Below are 19,917 nucleotides of genomic sequence, written 5' to 3'. Positions count from 1 at the left end.
AGCCGCCCCCAAGCCAGCAGGAAAGTAAGCTTGCTAGGGACGGCCTGGTAGCTGCAACTAATTCCTTTAGACGGCTGATATGATAAAACGTGGAAGGGCTGGCTCCTACGATGTAATAGCAATAGTGTAAATTTTAACTCGATGAATACCATCATCAACATAAACCCACTTGCCAGCACTATCATACAGGAAACACTTATAAGAGCTGTTTTTACTGTGCGTGTTCTTACTATTGTGAGCATTATAAAGGGAACAATTGAGCTCTGACTCGAGAAGTACTACTTGCGTTAACACATCTGAAACGCCCTCACATATTGAGAAGCAGAGACGCGATCAAATACCCAACAGCATGTTTTCAGTAATCCTTTACTAGTTGTCGCTATTACTACATTCTCTATTTCCTCCGTCCTAGGCAGGCGTCGCGACGAAACAGGCTTATAAAGCTAGAGCCTGAATATATATTAATAACAGGGGTAGGTGCAGGAATTGGTTTCGGGTGTGCAAAGGAACTCGTGAAATAAGGGTTGAGTACAGCACTGCAAGTCATGATTCAGGCTGACCGGCCGGTTGCTCGAGTCAGCCAATGATTTGCTAAAAAGCCAGGAAAATGTCTAGGCTTACTGATGAAGGAGACTGACTCACTTATAGAGACTTAGTTTCTTCTATTTGTTAATCATAACACAGGCCTAATCTACACTAAAATTACACGTAAACACGTCTATCGCTTACCTAATACCTAGGTATCTTTCACCCTTGATTAAATTCGCAACTATACACCCAAATTTAAAGCTATCACGACGATTCTACTATATCCATTAACCTTACGAAGCCTTTTATAAGCCTCTAAGGCTAAGGATGCCCTAGTTCAAGTGGGATATACACGGTTAAATCAGCCGGTATAGCTATCAAGATCGCTAGGACTACTTTAGTAGAGGGCTCGTAAGACACTAGATCTAAAGCTAACTAAGATATATAAAAAATATATAAAGCTTAGTTCTATTTATTTAGTAATAGTTAAATATAATTAAGGCTATTACTAATTAATATAGAATTAATTGATAAGAGAATAATTTTAATTAATTATATATATTATTTAAGCTATTATATAGTAAGTTAATATAATATTAAGTAATACTAGTTATAAGTTAATCTACTTTAAGTTAATAACTTCTAGATTATAGTTAGTAAGTAGATACTTAGTAGATTAATATACTAGTTACTTTAGTTATCTAATAATTTACTAAAAAGCTAGGGAAATTTCTAGGTATACTACTAAGGAAGGCTTACTTATGTAAACTCCGACCCCACTCATGTAAACTCCGACACCATTTATGTAAACTCCGACTCCACTTAGCAGACCGATCGGCTGGCTTATGCAAACTCCGACCCCACTTAGTACACCAACACGTCTAGCATGCTGCCCCTGACGGCGTGTAAGTGTAGACTGGATATATAAACGTAGCTACAGAGTCAATAGTCCGTAGAAGCGAATTGCTACTTCGCACTGAATCTATCATAGTGAGGTACCTTGTGGCGTGGCGATCCTCTTGGCAATTGACTCCGTCTTAAACAGAGACTTGTTAGTCGGAGCACACTCGCAGCTACATATATTAGAATGCTTCGGCGAAGACAATTGCGGGCTCAGTCGGCGAAGTCTGATTCAGTAGCTATTTGATAGGAAGAATGGCCGGGCTGTGTGGCTTACTAGGGGTCGACTCAGTAGCTACTGTGTCATCCCTACTTGTAAACGGAAATAGCAGTGTTGACTTATAGCAGGTGAGATAAAACTTGCCGGGTGAGTAAAATCGAGTCAGTAGCTTGGCGCTATTGGGGATTAATTAGAAGTGCCCCTGAGATTGTTGACTAAGAGTTATAGAGTAGAGTATCCACGTGGAGATGTATGCCCTTGATATGAGGCTCTTGGCTATTGTTTGAGATGAACGGATTGTGGTGATATACGCCGCCCACCTCTCGGTATACACGATCGGGACTCCCATTAATGAACAAGCATAATTACTCTGGTCTCTCTCATCTAATTCGATGCTGCTGCGGGGCTTGGAGTATACAGTACCTCTACCATGGAACATGAGTAGTGAACCAAGCCGGGCATAGATGCGAGCTCAATGAAAGTATTACGGGAAACACTGACTATATCAAAGCAGCGGTAGAGTAGCGTAGTCGGAAATCCCGCGAGAGTTTTCACTCGGATAATTGAACTCGAAAGCCACGGACTATAAGAGTGCTTTGGGGTCCCTAGCTAAAAGACAAATTATCATTACAATCATCCCATCAGCGCTTCCGAGAAGCTCTTATACTACCAGAACCGACATTTACATTCTTTCTTTTCTCAAGATAGTCAAGATGATTAATCCAATGAATTGGGCTACGGCGGCTCTCGCATTTGCCACCGTTTCCGTGCAAGGTGCTGCCGTGCCTGCCACAGCCGGTAAGACCAAGGCCACTATTCGCACCTCCGCAACGACCAGAGCGTGGCCATCCTGACGTGACAGGCCCCCTAAACGGACGCGCGGAGCCGCTTCCTACCGTCGTCTACCGAGGCAGCGCAAGCATCCCTGAGACCATCAAGGAGCGCGGCGGCTTCATCCCCCGCCCGCGCGACGACGAGCCTATCTCTAATATGACCTTTGGCCTCCGAAACCACCACCTCGGTAAGACGCGCACTGTGTATACCTCGACGTCGCGAGACGTGGACGTTGCCGTGAGCTTTGCCCTATCGAATTCGCAGCCTAGCGCCTGGATCTACAAGATCCACTCAACGCCTAATATGATTGACCTGAACGACTCAGGCTTCCGGCTCGTATTTCTCCAGGAGGAAGAGTTCGTGGCTCTCGGTGGCGTCCGCTACGACCAGATCGAGGCCTGGGCCCCGGCAAGCGGCGGCGAACTCAACTTCACGGCCAACCCGGACTTTGCCAGCAAGAAGTACGAGGGCCTGTCCGCGAGCCCTGGACAGCCGCAGCTGGCTGGCGACCAGGCCAACCTGGCCAAGTATAACGAGAAGACGCTCGAGGAGTATGCAATTGAGTTTATGGAGAAGAATGGCGGTCCGGTCGGCTTCGACGGCACGTTCCCGCTCAACGTTCTTAAGACCGACGCGCCGGCTGAGCCTACTGACCCTAGAGAGATGGAAGAAAAGCTCTGCTCTAACTCGGAGGAAGTGTTTAACCTGAGTAAGGCCGACTGCTACAACCAGGTTTCCCAATGCGTCTTCGAACAACTCAGTAAGGGCATGGTCAACGTTGACTTCAGCCCCATCACTGCCTGTATGAATGCCAAGTGGCTCGTGGTCTAAGTGGCGGTATAAACTGGGAAGCCTACTTGCCAGAATACTGTCCTTTTTGTTAATGCTTGTTCTGTGGGCGAAGAGACAGTCTAGAGTGTATTCAAATGTGTCTGTCGGATGGCTTTGTCGGGATGCGTGTCGGTTGCTTCGGATTCAGTTAGTACTCCCGCTTAAGATTGAGCAGTATGTCATGGCAGATATCGTGAGCACTCCAAGGATGCAAACCACTCAATTCAATCCAGCGAATAGCATACTAGCCAATATAGTGAGTAGTGTCTAGCAGAAGTTTAGATCCTTACAGGATCCAAGTTTTATAAAAGTTCGCATACTTGACCTGATGGTCTCGGCCCAGCGCTAGGTTTATGGCAGACTTCGGTTGGCACCAACGCACAGTAGTCTTCCTTTTGGTAACGCCAAACTTGGCATCCTCTCCGAACCCCCCCCCCCCCTATAAGGCTACTGATCTTTGTCAGCAGGACAACAACGTCATTTTCTAGTATACTCATAGTCAATCAAAGTAATGGCTGTGGTGGCAGTGACACAGCGATGCGCGCGTCCACAGGTGAAATTACCCATTTGTTGCCGGGCGTCTAGCATCCGCACAACAGCGACACCTGGAGCTATCGCGACATCCTCGACGAGTTTAATCTCTGCTTCTCAATGCGGCAAGATCGTTAGCGTAATACTTTTGGATAAGTAAAATTCATGCACGCTACCTAGTTAGACTACCAACACTAAGCCTGGCATGTATTTAGGGCAGGCATCCCACCCGAACCGTTAGCAGATCTCACACAAACAGCGCTTCTCATATTGTGCGGCACAATAGCGGCGATCTTGCAATTACTGCCGATCATCTGCTTCATCGTTGCCGCAGATGACAGATGCTGTAATAAATACATAGTGTGGTGGATCGGAGTTTAGGGCACCAACTGCTACATAGCTCGTGACACTTTATCAGAACCGAGATCAGCCTGAATATTGCCTCAGTCGGCTGTTATCGGGAGGACCCCTCGAGTCCAGCCACAGTTACGCAATTGCCTACGGGTCTACAGTCTACTGATGCAGATTTACCCAGCGGCAAGCAGCGTCGCTTTTGATGAGCCCTTTGCAGTTTTGCTATGACGCTCTACGACAAGGCGATGTGGCAGCCGTGCTGGTACCTGGGAATTGAAACCACGCTTGATGCGTATGTCAGTCAGCGGAACTGTAGCCTTCAACTCGACTGCGGTCTAACGCCTGGCTGACATACACCTCGGCATGGATTTGCACAAACATCAAGACACGCGAATCTCATGTGATGGCGCTGACGGTTGAGCCAGATCGAGACGTGTCCGTATGCGTAGAGAAGTTGCTCAAAACTGTGTTCCGCGCCGTTTGTGCACTGCGAATTCTCTTGCAGGTCGGCATTGCGTTCCTGGCGCGCGGAAACTGGAGCGCGCAGACGGCGTCTGCGTATCGGCGCATTGAGAATCTAGAAATGGGCGTGCAAAGGCATCCAGTTGTACGAGATTGGGCACGTCGTAGAGGGAAGCTCTGTTCATAGCGGCCGAGTCGATTGAAAAGCGGCTGCAATGGAGTGGGTTGTAGCTTGCGCATCAAAAGTCTAATCGAACATTGGAAGAATTCGAGTATATTTTCGAGCTAGTCGCGATGCCGATTTTCTAGGAGGACGGGTGAGCTGGCAAGTTCGAGTTTTGTCGGCGATGCTCGCTGGTAGAGAGTTTTGCGGGGATATCGCCCTATCAGCTGATTCGTATGCCGCTGCCCAACCGGTACTGGTGAAGGTCATAGACAAACAAGAATTTCATTGTCGATTCACCTTGCAATGGTGGATTGGTGGTCTATGTGTCAGACTCACGCAAATTTGAAATAGAAGACTTTGTGGCCAGAAAAACCTGCATGGTTACTAATTGTCATGATTCCGCAACACTGGTGACGCAAGGGCGGGATGAAGCCAGGTGGGTGGCCGTCAAGCATTCCACGGTCACATCGCGGAAAAGCTTTGTTATTATCAGTAAAGCAAAGTACCCAGTAAAATGAACAAGAACGTCGAGACAAACTGAAGAATACGTGGTAGTGGTCGATCAGGGGCAAGGTAATCCGTACATACGGATACTTTGGAGAAAAGCCGTAGCCCCACTGATGGATAGGGCGAAATTTAGGGCCAATGCGCATGAACATGATTGACAAGTCGACAAGCAAGTTGCCTGAGAGCTGGAGTTCTGGGTTCTGGAACAAGCTTTGCAGGGATGCCACTCGAGTCCTCGACCAATGCACGAGGCTGCCAGCTAGTTAGAACATCAGACACAAGACAACCAGTTACGAGCGTCCTCCCTTCCATCAAAGTATGAACACGGAAGAGGCTTTCGGTAGTAGGTACGCATAAGGTAGACTGCTGCTATTTGTCGTGCTATTTGTCGCGGGCGGAGCGCAAGGGGAAAAAGGGAACGCTACGATATTCCAGCCTAGCATTCCAGTTCCAGCAGCTGTCTACTCATAACTACCTTAGGGGAGGGGTCGTATTCAGGAGGAAAGCCTTGTCGTCGCCACCTGTGTTTTGAAAACTACCTACGGTACCTACCTACCTAGTCATTTTTTCGTTCTAAAAACCAGCAGTTAAGGGGCCACTCGAGTCCTCTGTCCACCTAAATTCAGCATCGCGCTCACTCAAGGGCCAGGACTCTGATTGCGAGGCTTTTTTCCTTCACTTCTAACCAGCTCCCCTTGACTTGTTCAACCCAGCACCTTGGTCTGATCTCCCATCGCCCGCCTGCCGCCCAGACGGGGAGACACAAGCCGACACCCAAACGAGAACCATGTTCACTGGCGATCAAAAGTCGGGTGCAGGCCGACTCTTCGCCGTGCCCATGTCGAAGCGCTTCATCGTGGCCATTTTGGCCGCTGTTGGCTTCGTCTGGATCCTGCTGCAGAGCCACCGGATCCAGCCTGTCAAGGACCGAGCCAGGGCACTGTATACGAATAACATACTCGACAAGATTAACAACAGCACCTTGGGGGTAAGAAAGCCAACCCTTTTCCCCTTGCTTAATTTCGCGGTGTTTTTTTTTCTTTTTTTTTTCTTTCGTAGGGAAGCCCCGTCGCTGACAGTCTGTCGCAGTTTGAGAAAATCTATGTCATGGGCCTTCCTTCGCGCACCGACCGGCGCGACGGCATGGCCCTCCAGGCGGCCCTGAGCGACCTTAGCATCGAGTTTATCGACGGTCCTTTGGGCGAAAATATTTCCGAAAAGGCCATTCCCACCGCCGAGGACGGCAAGCACCTCACCGGCGGCGAGCTTGGCTGCTGGCGCGGCCACATCAACGCCCTCCAAGAGTATGTTTCTCCCTTTAGCACAGCCCGTTCGTTCTGTGTCTAGTATCTTGCGCTCCTGCATTGCCATCCATACACGTCTCCTGCGGCATCATAAACCCGCGCTAACAATGCGGCCTTTGGCATAGAATCGTCCGTCTCAACATTTCCTCGGCGCTAATCCTCGAAGACGACTCCGATTGGGATGTCCGCATCCGCTCCATCATGCAGGACCTCGCCATCTCGACACAGGCCTTAACACAACCCCTAGCTGGCAGCACCAGCTCGTACGCCGACTCAACCTACCCGAGCAACGAGAACCAGCAAAACGCGTCCGTTGCCGAGTTTGACATCAACGCCCTCCCGCGCACCGTCGCGCCCAAAATCTCACCCTACGGTGACGAGTGGGAAATGATGTGGCTCGGTCACTGCGGCATGCTATTTCCTACCGCCGAGGAAGGCCTTCCTATGGGCCGCGTCATCCACAAGGATGACCCAACAGTGCCGCCATCCGGGCTCTGGTCGCTCGCGTCCAAGACCAACGATCTCGTCGAGCAATACCCCAAGCGCACGCGCGCTGTCCATCATGCTGCCAACGGCGTCTGCTCGCTCGGATACGCTGTCACACAAAAGGGTGCTCGCGGTTTGCTGCGGGAGATTGGCCTGCGCGAGGTCAAGGATCCCCTCGACATTCTTCTACGCTTTTATTGCATGGGGCTCAAAGGCCGTCGCAAGCACAATTGCATTGCCGCCCAACCCCCCATTTTCAACCATCACCGTCCCGCTGGCCTCAAGTCGGCAAATAGCAACATTGGCGACCATGGCTCCGAGTATCAGGCCGAGCCGCATACGGACATGGTTCAGTGGAGCGTGCGTCTGAATGCAGATGCCATCATGGATGGTAAGACCGAGTTCCAAGATTACTACAAGTAAAGGATACACTCTTTCTGATTTTTCTCTTGTTTCAATTCCATCGATAAACATCGATGTGGTTATCACCTTTTGTTATCCGTTGGCATTTAATTACCGAGTGTCGACACATTTTTATTAGTCTTTTACCTTTGGATCTCATTTATAGGCGCATTGGGTGGGAAGGCACGAGCTTGTACCATAGAAGTATCAGTATCTAGGGTCATTACAAAATGACATTGAATTCATCTACAAAACTCTGAGCATTCTGCATCTCTGCATAGTTAGTTAATGGTACGTGGGGGTAGCCAACGTTACGTCTGTCATGGAGTGTCTTGCTTCCCCCACGTTGAGCGGAAGCGGGCGGGCGCTGTAACCCCCGCCGAGCTTGCTCCAAGACAGCCTGACAGCGTATCTATCTAGCTCTACAAGGTAGCTGCCTATCAATAAACTAAAGAATAGTTACATTACCACAAAGATGGAAACGAAGCATTCAATTCATGTGTGGCGCTTGTGTCCATCCAAATACTTGATGGGCCCAGCGTTGGCCAAACATGACTGCCACCCCACTATAGTGACAACTTTCGAGGTTACATGCGAGCGGCTTGATTCACGATTCCCGTTGAGGTTTCCTTAAGTATCCTTGGTTGCCAGTGTTCTTATTTACCATTACGTTATCATAGAAACCAAGGTCAAACAGCGAACTGAAAGATGATAACGCCAGAGCAGCGTAAAAAGGTCGGCCAGGTACGTATACCCCACTCCATTCACGATTCACCAAGCTGACGTCAACATACAGCTCTTTGCTGTCGGCTTTCACGACACATTCATCAACAGCGACATCAAATCTCTGATTCAAGATTACGGCGTCGGCGCCATTGTACTCTTCAAGCGCAACGTCAGCTCCGCGACGCAGCTGCGCACCCTTTGCCATGACCTCCAGCAGCTCGCCCACAACGCCGGCCACGCGCAGCCGCTCCTCATCGGCATCGACCAGGAAAACGGGCTCATCACACGCATCTCTCCGCCCGTCGCCTCGCAGCAACCCGGCCCCATGGCGCTCGCGGCCACACGCTCACTCGACACGGCGTCGCAGGTCGCGGGGGCGACGGCCGAAATGTTACGCCACTTTGGCATTAACATGAACTACGCACCCGTTGGCGACGTCAACTCGGAGCCTCTGAATCCCGTCATCGGCGTGCGCAGTCCCAGTGACGATCCGGAGACGGTGGCGCAGTTTGCAGCGGCCTGCGCCACGGGCATGCGGGAGCATGGTGTTGTGTCGTGCATCAAGCACTTTCCCGGCCACGGAGACACGGCAGTCGACTCGCACTACGGCCTGCCATCGATTGACAAGAGCCGCGCGCAGCTCGATACTGTGGAGTTGGTTCCGTTCAGACACGCTGCTCGTGAGGGAATTGAGATGGTCATGACGGCGCACATTGCGCTGCCGCAGCTGACAGGCTCCGAGACACCAGCCACGCTGTCGCCGCAGGTCCTGCACATACTGCGCGACGAGCTGTCTTTCCACGGCGTGATCATGACTGACTGTCTCGAAATGGATGGCATCCGCTCCACGTTTGGAACGGTAGAGGGCTCCCTCATGGCGTTTCAGGCTGGTGTCGACAATGCCATGATCTGCCACACATACGAGGTGCAAACTGCCGCCATCGATCGCCTTTGCGCCGCTCTAGACGCCGGAGAAATACCGCAGCGACGCATCCAAGAGTCAATTGACCGCCTGAGCAGGCTCAAGTCAACGTTTACGACCTGGGACCGCGCGCTGCAGACTAGCACCGACGAAGCCCTCGTCGATATCAACGTCCGCGGCGCCAAACTCGCGCACAAGGCTTACGCCGACGCCGCCACCGTTGTGCGCATCGAAGACGGCGTGATACCAGTATCCAAGTCAGCCAGTACAGTCTTTGTCTCGCCGGGGCCGGACTTTCCCGTCGGCGGCGGCGCCGTCAACAGCGGCGACGCGGCGCACCCGACGCGCGTGCCGTGGGTGTCGAGCTTTTTTGGCGACGAGATTTGCGCGCACTGCGCTGTCGCTGAAGAGATTCGCTATACGGAGCAGCCACTGACTGACGAGCAGTGGAGCAGGATTGAAGCCGCAGAGGTCGTCATTCTGGCCACGCGCAACGCCCGAGAGGCACCGTACCAGCAGAAACTGGGCCTGGACATTGCCAAGTGCAGAGCGGGTAAGACGTGGATCAGTATTGCCACGTGTGCGCCATATGACTTTTTAGAACAGAGTGCGGTCAAGAATGTGATTGTGGTATATGAGCCTACGCTGGAGGCATTTCGTGCGGCTGTTGATATCATTTATGGAATTGATACGGCGCGAGGTAAACTTCCCGTAGCCGAGAAAAGGGTGTAGAAGGGGATTTTGTACATGGCATATAAATTCTTAGCCAATGATAATCATCACCATAAGCTATCCCCCATTCCGAAACCACCGAAATCGAAACCGCCGCCGCTCCCGCCGCTGTTGAAATCCATCGCCAGAAATGCATCCAAGTCAAAGTCACCCATCACCGCATCACCGCTTGTACTAATCGCTGCTAATCTTTCTACGGTCGCTTCTAGATACTTTTGCACATCCGCGAGCTTCTTCGTCACGGCGCTGCTAAGAGCCTGCGCGGGGCTCTCCTGGTTTTCCATGGCGCGCAGCTGTGCTATGATAAACGTCGTCAACCCAAACGCCTTGCAGCGGGGGCTGCCCATTTCAATGCGTCTCAGGAATTCATCTCGAATAAGAATGAGCGCGGCAAATATGGGCTCTCGAGCGGCTTTTGCAAACTGTCCCGAGGGACCGCTGCCGCGGCTGTCGTCCTCCTCGAGCTGCATGCGCAGCTCGAGACCCAGCATGGTAATAATTTCGAGTGATAGAGGGGCGCGCATGCTGCCTGTAGTAATGAGAAAGAGCTGAGAGAGTCGACGCAAGTGGATGTCGGCGGAGGACGTATGTGATGCGTACGAGGCAATCACCATGGCGGCGTCAAAGCACGCCTTGCGGGAGAGGAAGCAGCTGGCTTCATCAGGCTGTTGTAGCAGGAACTGGCGGTGAAGACGAAGAATGTGTAGCCGAAAATGAATATCGAGAAAGCTGCGTTGGAAGTTGTTTACTAGAGGAGAGTTGAGGTGGACGTCGAAGAATCCAGATAGCTTGGCACAGTGAGCCTTGAGCGAATTCGCGAGCTTAATGGTATCTGCGTAGGCAAGACTGTTGCCGCTATGCAGACACTGTGCGGCCTGAAGACGTTTGGAAAAGCTCTCGCAAAGAAGCCGCTGCAGCGAGGTATCTGTAATCTGACCACAAGGTTTCCCAACGGGCAAGCACCCAAGCTCGGGCGTAATATCCTCATCGTTGATGTTGTCCGGCGGCTTGGTGTCGCAGGAGTTCATATCAATGTAAGCCTGCATCGAGCTGTCCATTGCTGATAAAAGATGAAGCTCCTGCACAGTCGCCCATAGCTGACGCTGCATCTGGGCTTGCAGCGGCACCATGGACGGGAAGTGGCTCGGGTCGCGATGGAGGCCGATCGAAAACGCCATCTGCAGCAGCGAGCCCGAGCTGATCCACGCCCTCCCGACCGCCGTCATCTGTCTCGCCAGCTGCAAAAGACAGGCAACCTGGATACCGTCGAGGTTGAAGGTCGATTTCTCTGTCGGCCCCGTCAGCCACCACTGCGCGGCGTAGGTCCACATCCTCGTCTGCCTGTCGGCGAGGGCACACTCGTTGGTATCTTGGTCAAGTGTCGACCCTAGTGCAAGAATGAGAACTAGCTTCATTCTAAACGCCAAGCTGCTAGCGGTCTGGTCCTCCCAGAAAGAGTCGTACTGCTGGAAGAATGTGGGTATGTGTAGCACGCGATAGATGCGCTCGTGCGTAGACATGTAAATGTTCACGTACGCGTCACACTCTGCCCGCGTGGGAATGGTTGCCAGGATATCTACGACAGGGTCGTTGAGTACAGGCATCTCGAATTGCTTGATTGTAAGCCGACGTTTGGTCACTTCCTGTCGAATCTTGGCAAAGTCGATCTTTGGTGTCTCAAAGCTCAGCTCGACATCCTTGGCTCCAACGCTTCCTGCATTGATCTTGATGGTCAGAATCAAGATTGCCGAATCTGGTAACGTGTTCTTACATGCTTCGCAGTGTGAACCCAGTGGTTTGCGCCAAATAGCTTGTTCTTGTCCGCCGTCTGTCGCAGCTTCGGCTGAATAGGAGTGACACGCAAGTCAGTCGCGAGCGTCGCCGCAGGCCTCACTACATCAGCTTCCAACCTGGACTCGAGCCTGATTACTCTATTCTGTAGGTGCGCAATCTGTCGTCGTAGCTGTTCCGCTTCTGTGTTTCCGCAAAGCGATGAAGCTTCCGGCGTGTAATGTCGGGTCTCTGCTGGCGTGTGCGGCGCTGCAGCACCTGAACCGCTCTCCTCGGGCGATGGATCGGGCGACGGCAGACGGACCGTGCCTGGCCCGTAGATGCACTTTGGGGCCGAGCGGGCTTTAGTGCAGGGGCCGCAGGGTATCTTTTGGTCACATCGCACCTTGCGCGCGCGGCAGGCGTCGCAGCTTTTGGCTGGGCGGCGGCGTCTCTTGACGCTGTGCTGGTCCGGCAGGTCCGACGACATTTCCTCAACCGGCAGACTGTTTGCTGTAACAGCCTCGTTTTGATAAGTGTTTGGCAATTTGAATACACTCTTGTGGCGACTATCTGAGCTTTCAGAAGGGGACGAAATAGAAACCGAACGAAAACTCGGGCATATAAGCATTCGCCGGTTTATGCGAGACTTAATCTCGGAAAATCCAGACAAGTTCGGGAAATTGGGAATAATCCGAGCTCTAGCTTGTGACGGAACTGGGCAGAGAATGAAACCATCTCTGGAATTGGAAAAGTGAAATGTTGCTCGACATTGAAAACTTCTTAATTAACATATTTCTTTGTACAATTTCTTTGCTTTCCCAAACACCGGTTGTATTTTGCGCCGCTGGTGATGGCTTTCTTGTAGGCTTGCCCTGCGCTGTATCCGGCGCAGTACCCTAAAGTCAACCTGGAATTATAACTACTTGATGAAAGCGGCGGATGACCTGAAGTCAAAATCCTCATGGCCAAGTAAGTCGACTGTATTTCGCCCTTCTTTCCGTCTGCTCTCTACTATTGAACGATGCCTGTCACATCGCGAGATGATGCAGAATGAGGCTTAGATGAAGTGAAAGGCATAGCCATGAACTCCAAAACTGCATTCTGTTTGAACGCACGAAATCAAGTCTCACAGCACACAATGCTACCAGTCTGTTCCTCTCTGCCAAGAGAATTATACTTCTATCTATTCATTGCCAGACTGTTCGGGCGACTGCTGGCCATAAAGGTGCCTGCCCTCGCCCCCACCTACACACACACTTCCCACTACTCAAGGCCCTTGAACATCATCTGTCACCTACAATTCACCTACTCCCTTTTGAATACCCTCCGCCCTTCAAACCAAGTTTCCTCCACCACACCGTTGATCAGCTTCTCCGGCGTCGGTTCCAGATCCACCACCACGAAATCCGCCTTCTTCCCGACTTCTAGACTACCCGTAGCGTGGTCCGCAAAGCACGAATACGCGGACCCGTGCGATGCGCCCGAGATGGCCTGCGCGACCGTCAGCGCAAACTCGGGATTCACCACCGTCTCCAACTCGGGCTCCCTGTACGACTTCCGCGTCGTCGCTACGTAGAGGTTCGGTAGTGGGAGGTGCGGCGCGGTCGGCGCGTCGGACCCCAGTGCGAGCGTGGCCCCGCCATCGACAAACTCGCGATACGCAAAGGCGCGGGTGCACCGGTCCGCTCCGATGAGCTTGGGCCATGCGCGAAGGATGGCGGGGTCCGAGTGTACGGGCTGAATGGAGGCCGTGATGCCTAGCTTGCCGAGGCGCAGGGCGTCTTCGGCCGAGGACAGCTCCAGGTGCTCGATGCGCGGGCGGCGAGAGGCGTCCGTGTTGGCTTCTAGCACGTCAATGGCCATCTTGATGGTGCGGTCACCGATGGCGTGCAGTGCGACCTGCAGGCCCAGCCCATGGGCCTTGGCGACCACCTTGTGCAGGACGGCCTCGGACCACAGCGAGTCCGGGTTCTCACCGTTTGAGTAGGGCTTCGTGAGAGACGCGGTACAAGCGTCGATAATGCCGTCGCATATGACCTTGATGCCGACGACGCGGCAGTCTGGCGTCGTGGCGGCGTTGTACTGGCGCGCCATGTCCGCCGCGTGGTCGACTTGCGACAGGATCTCATCGAGGGACTCGTTGGGCTTCATGAGCCAGTACGCAGAGATACGCATGGCGCCGAGGCCTGATTCCTTGCGCAGAGCAATGAGCGGATCCCAGATGTTGTCGTCCATGGCCATGTCAACCATGCCTGTATAGCCGGCGCTGTTGAAGTGCACAATGGCTTCGCGGATAGAAGCTTTCTTTTCCTCCATGGAGGCAACGATGGCAACAAATGGCCATATCACCTGAAATACGGCACCCTCATTGAAGACGCCGTTTAGTTTCCCATGGGCATCGCGCTGAAGGGTACCGCCTGCAGGATCCGGTGACGCGTCCGACAAGCCCATGAGCTGACAAATTTCGGCCAGCCCTGCGCTGTTGCACCACGTCGAGTGCAGATCCTTGGTGTCGACAAAAATTGGCCTCGGATCAATGTCATCTAGCGTGCTGCAGTCCACGCCCTCGGGCGTCATCGAGTGCATCCATCCACGCACAAAGAGGCGTTTGGCAGTGGGATTGGCCGCTGCACCAGCGGCAATGGCGGTGCGCACGTCAGCGAGCGTCCTGCAATGGTCGAGGCTAATTTTCTGCAGCGCCTGGCCAACCATGAGGAGATGCAGGTGGCCGTCTATGAAGCTAGGCAGGATGTACCGACCGGCGACGTCTTGGGTGGTGGCGCCGGACGACAGGGCGGCTCGGATAGGCTCGTCCGTCTGGGAGCCGACATGCCGGATCACGCCGTCGGCAACAATCATGCACTCGGCAAAAACTGGAGGCTGTGCATTTTTGTCAAGCGACGAGTTGTAAATGCGTCCATTAACGAAAATGGTCGTGTCCGACATGTTGCGCGTTCAAAAGTGCCCGTGGAAGGATGAGGGGAGCTGAAGCGACACTGCCGCATCACCGATGTCGCCGCTTAACATCGAGCGTATCTGCGGAGCGGGCGGAGACTCCGCATCACGTGTAGGACACTGTGTAAGCCAGAGCTTGGCATCGAAAACATCATTTCAAAGTCAGTCTCGCGGAAAAATTTGGCCGCGAGAATGTGTCTGGGCGTGATATTGTCGTAGTAGACGCAGATGTCCCCATGTTGCACCTCCATCGTTTTCCGTTTCGTGGCTGCTACACGTACTGGGCGGGGGTGGCCCGCGACCGGGATCATGCATTGCAGGACAAGGAACTCGTAATAGTGTGCGCAGCTCTGGGTAGGAGTACTGCAAGACATGATTGGCCAGACTGACTAACAATATGCACGAAACGACATCGAGAGCAGGGCAGACGGCTACTGCTGCTGCGAAATGGTGATATTTACCGCAAGCCGTGTCGGTACCTGCGTGGCTTGCTGGCCCTGGCGCAAGATGCGCCTCTGCCATCAAAAGTCGACAGCCTGCGTAGTAGCAACTGTCCACTTCCGTACAATGCAGAGATTTTCAGGCTTCAAACTCACGCAAGACCGGCTACCGGCTGGGTAAAAAGGATAACTGCTGATTGGTGAGACATTTCACTTACAGCATTTCAACACTGGGGCTGTATGACGCAGACTAGACTATGTCTGAGTACAGGATACTCGGAATCATAATTCGTCATTATTCATTGCCCGGCATGCGGCAGGGCCGTGTGCATGCTCTCTTGACTTCATTAATTATTTACAAAAAAAGCATCAGGGTGGCGACAAAAATCACGGCCGAAAGTGCGTAGCCGGGTGACACCATGCCGCTAACTGCGTCGCTCTTCTTCTTGCCGAAGCCCAGAGGCAGTCCCTGCTCGCCAAAAGTGACATTCTGGGCGACGGAGCTGTTCAAGCAGTGTCCATTTTCGATATCCAAGCCTGTCAAGTCACTTGGGACTTTGAAAAACATGTAGTTTTCCTGCGGAATGTCCTTGAACCCCTTGGTATCGTACGGCAATTTGTCATCGGCGTCCGTGGCCGAGGTGTTACGCAGAAGGATGCAGCTCACTTGCCCAGGGTAGTCCTTGTACATGGCCGGATACGCCTTCATCACATCGGCGTTGCTCGTGTCGGCGACGAGCACAAACGTGCGATTCGGAAAGGTCTGGAAAAGCCTGTCGAGAAGGTAGCGGCGAATCTGGAGCGTCTCTTTAACATTGGTAAAGTTCAGCGGCCGCGTATCAAACGAGCCCGCGGGGTACGTCCTAAAAATAAAATCCATATATGGCCGCGTCCCCTGCTCAGGCGTCGTCGTGAGGTAGTGAAAATGTAGCGAAGAGATGGCCGACGAGGACCAGTTGCTGTAGATGACGGGCATACCCTCCCACGCGGTAAACGGCCGCGCAAACGAGTTGAGGAGCCCTTCCTTGGGCTTGTAGATTTTAGTTACGCGCAGAATGTCATCAATATCCGAGACCACGGTCACGCCGCGTGGAGGGACGAGGTAGGCTGTCGCGTTGCCCGTATCGGTGCCCTTGACATGCATGTCGAGGGCCTGTATTTTCGTCGTCGCATTGCCCGGCAGAAGATAGGCGTTTGTATTGTTGGCTTTGCTCGATTCGTTTCGAAGCGCAACAAACACGTCGAAATCGCCCTCGGTCGTTGTTTCGAAAGGTAGCTTAATCTCTTGTCCGCCGCCTTTCTATTGCAAGGGAAAGCAGAAGAACGGGGGTTAATACTAGAATGCACATTGGACTTGGATATCGGCTCAACTGTACTCACGGCATTGACATAGGCGCCTCCACGGGGAGAAGATGAGTTGCTGCTGCGGACGGCAAATTCAACAGTCACATTTTCGTGGCCCTGCTGCACAACAAAGATCTCTCGCGTCAGATTGCGTGCTTGCTTCTTTCCGTCATCGCCGAGTTCCTTGACGCTTGTGCCAATCAGAAACGCATCAGCGAGCTTATCAATCTTTTCCTGGGCCACGTCGGGCACTTTGTAGACGTTGCCGTGGACGCGCACGCTCCAGCCGTCGTTGGTCCAGTTGGCGTAGGCTCTTGCGTCAATATGACGTTAGTTTATCGCGTTGGATTAAAAACTCAAAGTCTCTTCTTACGGTAGATTGAGCACTCGTGTAGGCTGCGCGTCCAGCGCGCCAGCAGTGATGCCTAGAGAGCTCTCCACGGCGGTGCCTGTTGGGAAGCCGTGCGGAAAGTTGAGTAAGCCCGAGTCGACAAACGAAGAGATCTTGCTATCAATCTCGCTGCCCAGACTTTTGACGTAGGTGGACAGATCATCACCGAGACCGCGGGCCTGCGGCTGCAAAGCGGGCACGGGCGTTGGTTCGGGAGCAGCGGCAGCAGCATCGCGGCCTACAGAGACGAGCCGGCTTGGCGTTGGTGCTGGCGTGGGAGTCGGGGCTGCCCTGCCGATCCCAACCGCTGCCAAGATGGCTAGCGTGGCGTCGAGCTTCATGATTTCGATGCACCGGTGCAGAAATGTCCCAGAGCTTCTGTTGTCCTGCTCCTGAGCGGGTTCGATTGCGATGCCAGCGATGCGAAAAAGTAGTAGAATAACAGTAGCTGGGTCGACACGTGTATATGAGACTTCGCTGTAGTTTTCAAAGCAACCAGAGCTAGTGTGAATCTGACATACTGCTAATAATAATAATAAGCCACAGCAGTTTTACCTAGTAACAGGTATTGTTGCGGCTGGCTGGCCTTGTTTTTCCCATGACATCACCTATTGGCGCGTCAACGGGGCTTCGACTCTTACGGCAGCCAGCAGCCCCATGCTGACAAGCGAGTGGTGCGAAGCACCTGCTATTTGTCGTACTTTTGATGCAGATCGAAAATTCTCTGCGCTTTACTTGGCCGAAAATTTTCGTGTTCCCTGCCACGTCGAGATCTCGATGGTCATAGATGCCCGAAACCTCAGAGCCCGCAGCGCCCTGCTGTTGCCCTACATCAACAGGAGCCCATAATTTGCCTCATGCCATGTCACATAGGTCTGTTGGCCGACGTTCAATTTAAATTAGCTAAAAATTTCAACGACACGCAGGCACGAAGAAACGGGAATGATATCCTACTGGCGAATGATTGATGGATGTGTTGCTATTCATAGGCTGTATGTATGTCTATATTATTAGCTGCAGCAGTGTGCGATGTAATGCATTTCATTTTGATCGTAGAGTTCCCTATTTGCGTGCCGATTCCAGATCTGCGGATGATTGGGATTGATGAAGATAGATGCCGAGCAACTCGGCGCTGAAGCGCTCGAGGTGAGCATATCGAGACACGCCGGCGGAGCGTAAGCAGTCATGCGCGGCTTCCAATAAAGCAGGGTGGAATGTATCGGGAAGAGCAGCAATGTCGGCCAGCGAGACTTCAACCTGCTCTGCGTCGGGATCGCACAGGGCGTAGCAAAGCCGGCTGTCGGAGACGACATTGATACAGAAGGCCTCAAGCAGACCCGAAGTGTCGATGAGATCGAGCGCCTGGGGCACGGTGGCGGCTTGCAGCACCAAATCCCTCTCGGCAAGCTCTGCGTTGCGCGCGAGGCCTGTCCGTGCCTCGGCGGCGAAGCGAAGGACTTTGCATAGCTTTTCAACGTCCATGTCGGGCATCTGACGCATGTCGTCGTGGCTGTAGCCAAGTCTCGTCCGCCAGAACCAGTTGCAGGTAAAGGAGAGGACGATGACCGGGATGAGTATGACATATGCCCACCATTGCGTGGCAGTCAGCATAGATGCGACACCTCCAACGAGGGTGATGGCTCCGTTGATTCCGCAATAAAGTTGCAGTTTCTTTGCGCGTTCTTTAACGAGCCTGTACTCGAGCGAGCCGGGCAGGGCGCGGGCGGTGGCCTTGACATGACCCTCGGTCTTGATAGCCAGATAGGTGGCCCAGCCGGAGTTGACGAGACCGTAAAGGGCAATTGGGGCGTTTCCGAGATAGCCGGACAGTATATTACTAGTCAGCCAAACTTTCTTGTTGGCACCGCCAATGGCCATGTAGGTGCCAATGCAGATAAGCACAGCACCAAATCCCATAAGGACATCCATGCCGAAGCGGTTGATGGTCTCGCAGCCGAGCTCGCGAAGATTGAGCTCTAGCAGGACCCTGACATCGCGGCTGCTCTGTCCGTGGGACTCTCGACGTTGGAGCGTTTCCTTTAGTTGGGCGCGCTGGCGGCGGAGGAAAACGACGTTGCGCCAGGAGTAGCGAGCATCGTCGAAAGCAAAGAAGGAGAGAACGCCAGCGCCAGTAGCACCAATGGCCATACAGACAATGGCGTAAACGGGCACGGGAATCTGGTTCCAGACATTGGCGGCAAAGTCGCCGGCGTTGGCGAGCTCAAGAAAGCCGACGGCGAGGCGAAGGTTGTTGCGGAAGCGCTGCTCTAGGACAGGAGTGTAGGCGCCCGAGGCGTGATCCTTGGCGAGACGGACGCGATTCTGGTAGCCAATCTCGGTGGTGCCAGAGGCGTCTTCGGTGGCGTCGTGGTCTTTGGTGAGGACTGGGTGAGGATGAGTGCCATGGTGTGCTGGTGGTGTTGGTGGTGTAGAGGCTAGCTCCATGTCCATGTCCGAGGCGGAGGCGGCATCGGGCTGTTGCACTGCCACGATTTCAGGGACCTTCGCCAGGTCTTTTTCGTCCAAACGCTCCATAATTACGGCTACTGGACCAGTGCAGTGGGCCAGCCGCTGCGTGTAATGGCAATATGTGAATCTTGTAAGAGAGGGAATGATATGCTGCTGGCTTCTATGTGTTGAGAGAGGCCATTATTCGCTTGTTGAGGCGAGAGGAGGAAGTTAAAGAGGACAGGAGAGCGAAGGACGGCCGCGAGTCGTCTTTTTACTAGAACGAATAGAGGGACCTGGGCTGGTCTCTTGTTTTTGGCTGGAGCTGGCTGGGGGCCGGAGAAAAAAAAAACCTTGCATAAAAAAATAAGAGATAAAAATAATGAGATTTAAAATAAAAGCATTGCGTGGCCCTCGTGTTGTGCCGTACGCCAAGCCCACTGTTTGGAACTGTTTAGCGGGCTTTGGGGGCCTAGAATGCTGATACGGAGGAACTCGAATTAGCAGAGGTAATTACTTCTGGATAGTAGTTATCGTAGTGGTATTGATTCGTTTCGAAATTGTATAGGTAGCTATTAATAGTACCAAAGAAGGACTTGTCGGAATGTCAACGCAATTAGGTCTTTATGGGCATCTTCAAAAGAAGGGTAAAGAAGCCCAT

General features: G+C 52.7%; 7 protein-coding genes across 7 annotated transcripts; 3 read left to right on the top strand and 4 right to left on the bottom strand.

Annotated features, from left to right (window-relative positions):
* Window positions 1–2,361: 2,361 nt before the first annotated feature.
* Window positions 2,362–3,313, top strand: BBA_09089 (putative Heat-labile enterotoxin IIB, A chain; the record flags this gene model as incomplete). Its single annotated transcript, XM_008604186.1, has 2 exons — window positions 2,362–2,446; window positions 2,511–3,313. 2 exons carry the CDS (start codon window positions 2,362–2,364, stop codon window positions 3,311–3,313), a joined length of 888 nt encoding a protein of 295 aa, XP_008602408.1.
* Window positions 3,314–6,120: 2,807 nt separating this feature from the next.
* Window positions 6,121–7,546, top strand: BBA_09088 (LPS glycosyltransferase, putative; the record flags this gene model as incomplete). The annotated part of the gene is made up of 3 exons (XM_008604185.1): window positions 6,121–6,321; window positions 6,393–6,637; window positions 6,763–7,546. The coding sequence occupies 3 exons, from the start codon at window positions 6,121–6,123 to the stop codon at window positions 7,544–7,546; spliced, it is 1,230 nt and encodes a 409-aa protein (XP_008602407.1).
* Window positions 7,547–8,233: 687 nt separating this feature from the next.
* Window positions 8,234–9,905, top strand: BBA_09087 (beta-N-acetylglucosaminidase, putative; the record flags this gene model as incomplete). The annotated part of the gene is made up of 2 exons (XM_008604184.1): window positions 8,234–8,269; window positions 8,322–9,905. The coding sequence occupies 2 exons, from the start codon at window positions 8,234–8,236 to the stop codon at window positions 9,903–9,905; spliced, it is 1,620 nt and encodes a 539-aa protein (XP_008602406.1).
* Window positions 9,906–9,952: 47 nt separating this feature from the next.
* BBA_09086 (C6 transcription factor) lies at window positions 9,953–12,165 on the bottom strand (the record flags this gene model as incomplete). The annotated part of the gene is made up of 2 exons (XM_008604183.1): window positions 9,953–11,629; window positions 11,677–12,165. The coding sequence occupies 2 exons, from the start codon at window positions 12,163–12,165 to the stop codon at window positions 9,953–9,955; spliced, it is 2,166 nt and encodes a 721-aa protein (XP_008602405.1).
* Window positions 12,166–12,983: 818 nt separating this feature from the next.
* Window positions 12,984–14,624, bottom strand: BBA_09085 (amidohydrolase-like protein; the record flags this gene model as incomplete). Its single annotated transcript, XM_008604182.1, has 1 exon — window positions 12,984–14,624. The coding sequence occupies one exon, from the start codon at window positions 14,622–14,624 to the stop codon at window positions 12,984–12,986; it is 1,641 nt and encodes a 546-aa protein (XP_008602404.1).
* Window positions 14,625–15,428: 804 nt separating this feature from the next.
* On the bottom strand, window positions 15,429–17,467 carry BBA_09084 (actin filament organization protein; the record flags this gene model as incomplete). The annotated part of the gene is made up of 5 exons (XM_008604181.1): window positions 15,429–16,373; window positions 16,454–16,730; window positions 16,791–17,285; window positions 17,330–17,331; window positions 17,450–17,467. The coding sequence occupies 5 exons, from the start codon at window positions 17,465–17,467 to the stop codon at window positions 15,429–15,431; spliced, it is 1,737 nt and encodes a 578-aa protein (XP_008602403.1).
* A 403-nt stretch (window positions 17,468–17,870) lies between these two features.
* BBA_09083 (uncharacterized protein) lies at window positions 17,871–19,343 on the bottom strand (the record flags this gene model as incomplete). Its single annotated transcript, XM_008604180.1, has 1 exon — window positions 17,871–19,343. One exon carries the CDS (start codon window positions 19,341–19,343, stop codon window positions 17,871–17,873), a length of 1,473 nt encoding a protein of 490 aa, XP_008602402.1.
* Between the last annotated feature and the right edge of the window lie 574 nt (window positions 19,344–19,917).

The sequence above is a fragment of the Beauveria bassiana genome (genome assembly GCF_000280675.1).
Source record: "Beauveria bassiana ARSEF 2860 unplaced genomic scaffold BBA_S00045, whole genome shotgun sequence".
Classification (NCBI taxonomy): domain Eukaryota; kingdom Fungi; phylum Ascomycota; class Sordariomycetes; order Hypocreales; family Cordycipitaceae; genus Beauveria; species Beauveria bassiana.
This window is presented reverse-complemented; position numbering and strand designations above follow the sequence as displayed.